General features: G+C 40.6%; 1 protein-coding gene across 1 annotated transcript in view; it reads left to right on the top strand.

The window, feature by feature from the left end:
- The window catches only part of macrod1 (mono-ADP ribosylhydrolase 1), a 93725-nt gene that overhangs the window by 42647 nt on the left and 39528 nt on the right, over nucleotides 1–11550 (top strand). Inside the window, exon 4 of the mRNA XM_079556949.1 lies at nucleotides 5868–5897. Coding sequence (XP_079413075.1) covers nucleotides 5868–5897 — 30 coding nt within the window. The remainder of the gene's footprint in view (nucleotides 1–5867; nucleotides 5898–11550) is intronic.

Here is an 11550-nt window from a genome sequence, read left to right as displayed (position 1 = left end):
CTGCCTTCCACGGCTCTGATAATGAGCGTGTCTCTTCCACAGATGCTATGGCTGCTTTATTTAGCTCTACTCACACTATTAACTCTTCCAATTAGGTGTTTAATAGCGGTAAGGGAAGTATTAACTGTCGTTGGGCTATACTCTGAGAGGTTGGAAAGTCGTGTTTGCCCTTTCAACGCGTAGCCTATCTGATGTTTACTGCTAATCCACTGACTGTTTGGCTTGGTCCACCCTTGACCGGCTGGAGGCTACATGTGGATTTTAACAGATGGCAAAACACTTTCCCCGGAGGATCACGCGTGGCCTCTTTCTCTCCCCTCTCTTTCTCCCCCCCTTCTCTCTCTCTCTCTTCCTCTCACTAATTAACAAGGTTTCAGTAACGAACCTTTGGGCTTTGGCGTCTCCATGGTAACAGTGAAGCGCAACTGTCTCGTGATTGTGTTGACGCCGTCTGCGTACAGTGCATCTCCGCGGTTTCGGTGGTACGTGACTTTGCATCCACTTGAATATTGTTCTTTTCGTTCCCTCTCTGTGCGCTCTCGGCATCGGTGGTTGAGTCTTAAAACAAAATCAAGCCCACTATTGTGCCGTAATGATAGGATGCGTTCATGTGATGTCTGAAAATCAGTCTAAACAACTTTGAAAATGAGATTGGGAGACGCTATGTATTATAGAATCGGCTTTTAATATGCAAATGCTTTATTGTGGTTCTTTGCAATGACTGGCTTTGTCTGCCTGAGACTAAATCAGGCAAAAGTTGTATTGTCTGTTGAAATTACACTTCCTGACTAAACATATAGTTGCCCGCTTTAATAATTATTTGGGCTGCCTTTAGCTTTGATTACAGCACACATTCACTGTGGCATTCTTTCAATAAGCTTCTGCAATGTCAATAAATCCAGTTTTGCATTATTTTTTCATAAAGGTCTGGTATTGATGGGGGAGTGTGACGACTGTGCAAAGCCTTCTCCAGCACTCTCCAAAGATTGTGAATGGCTTTAAGATCTGGGACTCTGTGGCGGCCAATCCATGAAAACTATATCTCGCGCTCCCTGAACCGCTCTTTTTTTTTGTGAATGAATCCTTGCATTGTCTTCTTGGAATACGCCCGCGCCACGAGGGGCAGAAGAAATCGGCTGATGGAATTACCTGGTCATTCAGGATGTTCAGATCGTCAGCTGATCTCATTCTTTGGGCAATGTGATGCTGAGCCTAGACTTGACCAACTGCAGCAACGCCAGATCATAACCGTTAGTAAAATCCACGTGGCAACTTTCTTTTTTGGTCAAGCAGTGTGTTTTTCACAATACTTAGGGATGTCATTGTCATTAAGCCACAAGAATGACTGTGTGTGAACATTTCTACCTGCCTCACCCTCAAAGGTGCATTTTTTTATGTGAAAAATTTCGACAGGACCAGTTCAGTTCACTTGAAACCGGTTCATTTAGGGAGGAGAAGCCCCCGCAAGTTTTTTTGTTTCAAGTTTCTTTAGGGTGAAGTGGTCTGGGTTGTTATGTGAGTGGCCAAGGACATTTATAACCACCATAGCCTGATACTGTGCTTTAGTCCTGCATCATAACACCTTTGTATATGCAAAATGTGTCCATTAGGCGGGACAGAGCGCTCATCAACATCATCAACTAATTTATAAAATAGACTAATATAGCTGGCCCATCTCTGATTGACCTCGAGGCTCAATCCATACAGAAGTGAAAGTAAAAATCAGCTGTGCCATGTGCGTGTATGTTAACTTTCACTTTTAGACAATCAGGCCAAGGAAGCAGCAAGATCTTGGAATTTTGCATTTGCGAGTCTCCCTGGATCATTAAGTATGTTTTAACCATGGGAATATATAGAAATATATCATTTTATTGAACGTTTCCACATCAAAATGAGATGGAAAATAAAGGCGCCATGCAAACCATCCATACAGGTGCTGCGTCACGAAAAAGGTAAATTACAATTCAATCAATTCAGTTCAACTTTATTACGGACTCAAGGTCCAAAGAGACAGAGTGACATCACAAACAAACAAACAAACAAACAAACAAACAAACAAACAAACAAACAAACAAACAAACAAACAAACAAACAAACAAACAAACAAACAAACAAACACAAATATATATATATTTTTTTCATAAAGGGTTCCATAATACACCTTTAAAGTAATAATGACCTCTGTACTGCAATGTTAATTTCACATGAAGCAATCTTACTTCTCAAAAACAAGATTAAAAGCCAATGTACGTAATTAATAAATGATAAAAAGATGAACCTAGATTTGAACTGGCTGCTCCTGTTCTCTTGAAAGTATTATGCAAGGTTAGATTGTATCCTTGGAATTGCTAATGCATCTACATGTAGTTCTCTTTTGAAAGGAGAAAAGCCTGCCATGCTTTTTACTTTTCATGGTTAAAAATACATATAAGTGAGAAACAAAAGTAAATGTCTAGCGAGTAGACTGGTCCTCGAGCCTGTAGGATCCTGTAGGATAATTCATTGTTGAATTAGAACAACAATTAAGGAAATAATTGTTAGAATTTGCAAATCATGTGCTCAGTACAAAATAAATCGTGTTGTATTTACTTTCTTCGACTCCAAAGAAATTGTCCTTGGCTGCTAATAAAATTTTGTTTACATAAAAACAGTCGGATTCCTTAACGTTTTGCTCATGAGGTTTCAGCATGCAAACTACGAGACCTGACATTGAACTTTCAAAGTGAAATCTAAGAAAAAAATGCACCACTCATTCATTTTGAGAATTAAGTCGCAGCACGTAACGTAGCGTTGATTAGCTTTATCAGAAAATATGCAGGTCATTTCTGAGAGGGAAGGCTTGCCAAGAACCTCCATATGTCGCCTGTGCACATTAGAAGTCCAGAGTGTTTGTACCTGTCCTAAATCCCAGCACCTAATCCTTGAAGTGCGGGCCGTCAGAGCGTATGCTGCACCACGCCACTGCTTTCATCTTTCTCCAATTCTGCACCCTTTGCATGTCTTTGTAGTGCGGTCTCGTCGGATCTTACAAATGAGCATAGCAATACTCTCTTTTTAGACAGCTCCAGCTTTAAGGCATCATTTTGTTGCTCTACAACAAATGAAAGAATGAAAAGAAATGTATTTTCATTTTGCAATGCCGCCTGCAAAGTCAACAGTTTTATAGCCAGTTGTGGAAAATTACAAAAATCATCATCCCCAAGAGTGCAAAAATGACAAACACAGGACTGGATACAGGTTTGTAGCCCTGAGTTACGAAGTGTGAATAAGAAGCCATTTCAAAAAGCCATTTCATTAACATTTCGCCGGATGTCTTCTGTAGTCCTTGTAGTTGTCCAAACACAGATTGTGTCATCTCACAGCGTGGCATTTCCAGAAGCTGCGATGCTTTGTGACTGCACACGTACAGCACAATCTAAAAGTACCACTTACAGATGAATTTTGGTGCAAGTCACAGAAAACAGAAGATTGGGCTTCTGTATAAAGTATTGCACTAAACACCCCGTTTTACTGGAAGAAATATATCATGCCACAGACGCTACTGTTGGAGTCCAGAAGGCAGCCATAAAACATATTTCAAATAATGTTGCATTCGGATTCGAGGCAGAAAGCAATTTAATTTTAGATATTGGGTTTATTTTGAGAGCTCAGGGCCAGAAGATTGATGAGAAAAGTTTGGTATGTGAGTGATTCTCTAAAATGTGTTGTTTTTTTAGGTTAGTTAAGTGTTAGGGATTTTAAATATATCCAGAAGGTGTTTCTGTAGCACAGCCTAAATTATATATGGGTAGAAGGATAGGATGCCTGGACGAAGGAGGAAATCAATGGATGTGGCGAAACATGAAATGAAGTTGTTTGAGGCAAGATGCAGTTATTTGAATGAGACAAAGTTAGATGGTGCCAGAACAACAAGAAGATGCAATTTTAGGAATTCTGCAGTGCATGTTGAATCCTTGCACCCCTGAAGATCCATCCTGTCTATTCCCACGAAAATACCGTAAGGTCAAATTCAGCTTGATGTAGCTCAGACGACTACAAAACCTTTTTCCCTCCTCCATCTCGCACCAATTTATGTCGAGCTACTAACCCACAGTTTTCGGGCAGAGTCTCTGAGCTGCATCCTCTCAACTGCGGGCACATTTGTCCTCCATAAAACAGGAAACTTTTCACCACACAAAGATTTCTCTGCTACAGCCTTGGGCGAGTCATAATGAGACTCAATATGTGATATTACTGCATTGATGCCTGCGGCTAATTAGTACAAAATGGATATAGGGGCACCTAATCAAGAGATCTGATTTGTCTGAACTTTTTACACGAGGATGAACTGTGAGATCTATCAACTCTTAAACACACTCAGCTCCTGACAAAGTGTCACACCTTTTAATTGTACAACCTGATGTTTTGTCTCACTTTGTAAGACACCGCACATGAATGTTTCCAAATTAGAGCGTGAACAAATCCTCTTTGGGCCATGTTAGCGAGGCAGCTGTTCGCACAAACTGACAGGTCTCAAAACAAAGACTGATACAATTGATTTGGAAGTTGTAGGGAGATAGAAACCAAAATAAGACAGATTTGATTTTGAGGTAAGCGTGATGGGAGAAAAATGTGACATGCATTAATGATGAAAATGCAGTACCGTTATAGCTGGTATTAATTGAATTGATTTCCTTTTTGACGCTCATTTGAGTCTTCAAATGATGTGTTAACCTTTAAACCTCCACTGCCAGAGAGTTTGGCTTCTGTATCAAAAGGGAAGCCAAACTAAACAAACTCACAACTGGCCAAACCAAGAGTAAACAAAGCCTATTGGATGACTTGTTTTCACAGCCTTATAGGTTTATACTATTGGAAGCTGTGTTGTCTTCCTGTACAGTTTGTCATATATGAATAGCTATGCAAACCAAATGGGATTTATGAGCCCGAAACATATATAAAACCAGACATAAATGGCTTCATCAGGTTTGAAATTTTCTCAAAGAGCAGCAGATGCACCCCTTCTAGCACTGCTGACTACACACTTCTGGGTGAGAAAAAAAAAAAAAAAAACTTGGATGTTGCATATGGCATAACCAGCCAGCCTTGACTCGTGCCAGCAATTTAGACTGTCTAAACATTCAGTAACTTTTACTTAAGCAGAGTTGAAGATCGTTTGAGATGCCCTAGTCGGCTGTAGCGTTTATGTTTCTAAAAGAGCTCATTATGCTGCTATAAAGCTATATGGTCTTGTTAGCTTGGGTAGGAAAAGTCAGTTGCTGTTTGTCTTGTGTGAGAGATAATTTGGTGTTTTAACTAGTTCTGGACTCGAGCCTCTGCATGAGTTAGTCCATTAGTGCAGCGGGCAGCAGGGCCTCCAGTTCACCACCGCCTCTGACGCTGACTGGTGGCCCGCAGCGTCTCATTGTATCCATCTAAGAAAGGACCGGTTACACCTTAGACGGCGGGTGAATAAAAATTAAGCGTGCCGTAGTAAAGCACAGTTCACCCCCAGGACCACGACCCGCTGAAATGCTGACGCTAAAAAACATTCCACCGAAGGACACGCTCTTATATGGCTCCCTTTCAAACCACAAAAATATTTTAGCGTGTGTGTATTGCAGTAAAACGGGTCACGGCACCAATATACATGAATGAAAAGTGCTTCAAACGCTGCTATTTGGGAACACAAAGCCTTAAGCAAAGTAATTTTCGACAAAGTTGAAGGGTGAATGCAAGTTATAAAAGAAATCCCAAGGTAAAACATATGAGTGTAAATGTATTGTAATAATCAAATCCTTATAATAGCTCACACAATACAATGTTGTCGACAATGTACATTATTTTTGGTAATCTTTTCAAATGCTTTTTTGTGTTGTGTTTTTCAGCCAACAACTCTCTTCTTGGAGGCGGAGGAGGTAAGCGCCGCAACCTGTTTTCTTTTTATTTGTTTGTCGCAGATAACCTTCATAAATAAGGGTTTGCGGAATGACGATCCAAAATTGTGTTTAAAAGGAATTCAAGGAAAGTGACTGGCCTCTCTGGCGGGCGGTGTAGTTCCCCGTGTCAGAGTCGTGCTTTGTTTTGTTTTGTCTCTCGTAGCAGGCTGCTCTTTGTTGTGGCAGGTGTTTCGAGGTGCATTTGAATACGGCTCGAGTCTGCCTGTGTTGCGTGTGCGAGCAGGTGCAAAGTCGATTGTTTCTAATTTATGGCTTTGAAGTCCCGCGCACATAAACAGTCATTTTTTAGTGTATTGTTGACTCAGTGCTTTACGGCGTGCGGGCGATGTCGGACGTTCACGGCGAAATCGATACTCGTAATAAATCTGTACCACTAATGCACCGGTCGAATTCACTGAAAAACACGCGCACTCTCAACCTGGCAACGTGTGTGTGTGTGTGTGTGTGTGTGTGTGTGTGTGTGTGTGTGAGGGAGTGTGCGAATTTGGGCGCATTTGACTGTGGTTGTTTTTCTTCATTTAGATAAACAGCTTCAGCCTTTCAGACCTCCCCGCTTTGCGCAGCCATTTTTAACCCTATACAAAGTGCATGCAAGTGCCCTATAACTGTCACCATGGTAACGTATTGTGGCACACCTGTAAACTCTCTGATAAAGATGCCACATGTTCCACTACCAAAATCAAGATGGCAATTATTTATGCTATACAGAATCCTTCCTATAAGTAGAATCGCGCTAAATTTGCTTTCAGACCTCCACAAAAACGTTTTTTCTGAAATGCATGGGATTCTTCGATTTGTTTTGCAGTTCGCATTTCAGTCATCAATCAAGTGACGACGCTCCTGGACGTGTTTGAAAAGCGCAATTTTAAACGTAAATTGCAAATCTAATAGCAGTCGCAATTGCTCGTGAGAAACATTGCTATTAGATTCTTTTCTAAAATCATGCAGACTTACGAGCCACCCTGGTCTTGCATCGACCACTGTGTTGTTTACTTTGGCATCACTCCAAACAACTAAGAGAGCCACTTTAATGCTTCATACTTTTCACTCTCTGATAAAAAGACAGATGTTTTTCGAAAAGCCTGTGAGCAGCGGAGACGCCAAAGAAATCATAAAGCGGCCTAATATTTCTTCAGTTGCCACAGTCATTTTGCCACTGCATCCATAATTCACACAATTTCTCCTCCATCTGCGTCTCTCTTTAGTGTTTTTTCTGTAGTAATATTGCTGGTCTCTTTGTTATTGTATTTATTCTGTTCCCTCTGACTGCGTTTCCAGTGCTGTCCTTTGGGGGTTTGCTCAGTCAGATCGAGCTACAGTAGGTGTTAATTAGAGACCGGGGCAAGGATAGAAACAGAGAAGTGAATGGAACAAACAACACAGTTGGGAGAAAGATGAAAAGCTATGGAGGAAGAAATAAATAAGTTTATTATTGCATAGGGCTACTTGCAGTGGACTGTAAAATATCACAATTACAAAATGAAATAAAGCTAATGGCATTCATAAATGTTTGCACAGCTACATGCATATCTCCAATTAAGAAGTCTTAACACCTTTACAGCCTCAGAAGCCGATTCATTTATTTGCTAAAATGCACGGTGCCATAGTGATTAGCGTTCTTGTCTCACAGCGAGAAGGTCTCAGGTTCGATCCTCGGGCCAGGTGGGGACTTTCTTTGTGGAATGTGCATGCTCTCCCTGTACCTGCGTAGGTTTTCTCCGAATACTCCGACTTCCACTTCCTCTAAAAGCATGTACAGTAAGACAGGATAAATGAGAGTGTGTTTGAGAGTGCGAGCAACAGATGGAAATTAGCCCTTAGCTACTGAACATCAATTCGATTAGCTCAAGTTCATTTATCCCAGGTGTCAAATCCAGTGTGGCGTGTTTATATGCGTGAGTCTCATGTGCTCATCAACATTCACTGTCCCGACCTAATAAACAAAGCAAAGAAATAGTATTAAGCAATATTCGTTTGCTTACTTTAAGTCAGGGGTGTCCAAACTTTTTTCATTGAGGGCTGCATATTGAAGTGTAAACGGTGTGGAGGGCTACAGATCAGTGGTCAATACAGTGAAAACTTCAACTGAGTGCTTTCAGTTTTAATCCTTCTCCCACACCTTAATTTTGGCTGGGAACTTTAAAACCAGCTTATTACCAAAACAAAAAGTAGAATTATGAAATTTGTAATAAGTACAATTTCTTTCAATGTGTGCCAATTCAACAAGAAGCCTGAGGGCCTACAAAAAATTGGTCCGAGGGCCACATTTTGGCCCCCCGGGCCGCACTTTGGGCACCCCTGCTTTAAGTAGTTCAGTAGTCTCGTTCTTTGACAGTGCACTTTCACTCAACGTGGCTTATAGCGCATGCTTTTGGCGGTCAAGGAAACTGGAGCACCCGGAGGAAACCTGTTCAATCACAGGAAGAACATTTTGTGCCATTCTGTGGGATTTTTGGTTTATGAAATAATTCTCAAAGTTCCCCATTTGTTTTCAAATAATTTTTTGGTAACACTTTATTTTACAGTACCCTTGATACATTGTACCTAACTAAATTTAGTGCAGTGTAATGTGCTCTGTAACAATGTGTTATAACTTGTACCTATGGGTTAGATACACATTGGAATAATATGTATTTGTAGTTTGTAGGTACATGTAATAAGACACAACTCTAACCCTAACCTTAAGCCTTAACCCTAAGGGTCTCGTGTCCTATTACATTATGTAGCTACAATACTGTGTATCTAGCCCATAGGTTCAAGTTATTACAGATTGTTGCAAAGCACATTGCATTGTACTAGATTTAGTTAGGTACAACGTATCAAGGTAGTGTAAAAAAAAGTGATACCTTTTTTTCAACTAATTGTTCTCCATGTGTACAAATAGTAAAATTCAATAAAAATCCAAGTTGCATAAACATGAACTGTTTTAAACGAATTATATAAAATAATCAAAGAATGGATTTGTTTTTTTGCTGAGACATTGTCTCTCCATTTAGAGAAACAACATTTAAAAAGAAACTAATTCTGCTGCTCCAAATTGTTTCATCTAACGCAATCCAACAAAAGGCCTTTACAGAGCTCTCCTCGCAGATCTCAAGGGTACCTGGGTAAATGTCATTGTGTGTAGAAGCACACCTGTCCTGCACACATTGTTTTCACACTTGAATGTGGATGAGAGCAGCACATCGACAGCCCGCTCAAGGACAGGAAATTAACCTTTGTTTTGGTCCACTCTCTACAGATCCTCTCTCATTCAGCCTTATCTGCCATTTCACTGCCATTAATTGAATTCCCAAATAAAATGAGAAGCACACAGCCATTAGAGGCTCAGCCAGGCAGATGCAATGAGCTTTAGTCACAAGAGTTTTGAATGCATTTACATTTCGAGAGCTCTTTGAAGTCCATGTTGCGCTGCTTCTTCTGGGGCACCATATGTCAGCGTGTACCTTTGGGAGCGGTGCAGCACTGATGGGTCCTGTGCGTGTGGCCTGCACTGAAATGCCATCAGACCTGTGTAAAAAACATAAGGAGTCCACTGGGAAGAGGAGCTGAACCTATTTACCACAGCATGAGACGCTGTAAATAATCCTCGAGGCACTGCCAGGGCTAGTTTTGAGCCCGCTATAAAGAAACCCTATGTAATTAGACCAAAGCTGAAGGCAGGTGCATTAACTCCATTGGCATTTATGAGGCAGGTGTTTAGAGTAGTCTGAATTACAGTTTTATTCCTTTAGGTAAATACTGCTTTTAACATTTGAATGACAGTCTCTGCATTAATGAAAGCACTAGTGTTGATCCCATTCAAGCTCAAAATGGGTGCGCTTTTCATATCCAGTTTTGCTGTTTAATGGCGTGTAAAGTAGATTAGGAAAAAACGAATCTCCCATGATATGTGATAATATAATCTGACAAGCAGTGGTTACAATGAGAACCTCTTAATGCCCACTTCTCCAGTTTGGCTTCACCCAAATCTAAAAACGTATCAAAGTGTCAAAATAGCAACAAAAATGAGCCAAGAACGAGGATGAAAACGCAACAAAAACGGCACAAAAGAGCAAATGAAAGTGACAAAAATGCTACAAAAAAGTGGCAAAAAAAAATGAAATGAAAAAGTGACAAAAAAGTGACGAATATGCAGCAAAAAGGCCCCAAAAGAGCAACAAAAAAGAAATGTCAAAAAAGGTTGCAACAACGCGAGGAAAAAGATCAGTTCAGATGAGTTTTGTAGGTCTTAGCTTTCAAATGTGGTGTTACTCTGGCGGTATAACTTTTTAGATTTGGGAAAAGCTGAACTGGAGAAAATGCACTTAAGGTTAAGAGGTGAAAGTATATATTCAAAAGTGCAGATAAAGCTTCCGTGCAAGTATTATTAAAGTTGTCTGCACTTGACTCCCTTTTCGTCCCGAGCTGCTCTGTTTATGAATCAATAGTTCTCAACAAAAACACTACTTACTTTGTTTCTGATCGCCTCTGCTGAAGGTAGTTTAAGTGGCTAATTGTCAGACAGAAGTTGTTTTGCAAAATGTGACTGTTGTGTTTTTGATACTTGGGGAAAGAGGAGCGCCTGGAAGAAACCTACTCTGTGTAGAGGGAGAACATGCAGACATATTCCTGAGCACTCGTCCCCAATGCACCACTGGGTAGAAAAGGTTTTTACGTCCATCAACTCAACACATGGAATTCTAACACTGCATCGATTGGAGCCTGCAGTTCCTAAAAGATTCTTCCTAATTGTAGAATAGAAAGACTTTGTGCCTCAGTATGTAGCTTTCAGTTTTAAAATCCTCACCGCCTCGGCTGCATGTGTTCCGTGTCATTTGGCATGCTCCTTTTTTTTAGTAAGTACAGCACATTTTCACATTGATTAATAGGATTTTCCCTGGACTTGTTGCATGTAAAATGGCACATCGAAATACAAATGAATCAGAGATTTTGAGCAGTCGCAAATCCAGTGCAGATTTCCTTCAGCAGTTCCTCCCACCTCCTCCTTTTTGAATAATTTACTCGCAGGATTATATTAGCTTTGAATTTGAATTTGCCGTGGCTAAATCTGTGAACACATTGTTGCATTAGATTGGAGCCTCAGATGCTGCCCTTACCTTTTTAAGATTATTCTTGAGCATTTGAAAGGAAGCCGCGTTACATGGTGGGATTAGCTCAACCGCGTGTCTAACAGGCAATTTGCCCCCAATTAACCTTTGCTCCCCTAACTATTACGTACATTACTCATCGGAGCTCTAACACCGCCAAACCCAGGATATTGGCGTTTAGCAAGAGGATTTTACTAAATTAATTTTGAACAGGCAACACAGTCTCTAAAAGCTGTGTAAATATTTCATGAGGACACTTGCAAAGACGCTGGACTAGACTGGGCAAGTTTGCATTAGGCCGCATTTTTGTTCACAAGGAGCTTAATTATCTGTAAAATAATGGCAATTTCACCTGACATTTTCATGCTTTGTGTGTCCTTTGTATACCTCCACTCCTGAGAAGGAAAAAAAAAAACACTTTTGTTTTTACAGCTTATGAAATATTGCTCTGGACAGACGGCGCACACGTATTGCAGGGGACTTGCATTCAAAGCTTCTCAATTGTTGTGATGTGAAGCACC

The sequence above is a fragment of the Gobius niger genome (genome assembly GCF_951799975.1).
Source record: "Gobius niger genome assembly, chromosome: 5".
In the NCBI taxonomy this organism is placed as follows: domain Eukaryota; kingdom Metazoa; phylum Chordata; class Actinopteri; order Gobiiformes; family Gobiidae; genus Gobius; species Gobius niger.
This window is presented reverse-complemented; position numbering and strand designations above follow the sequence as displayed.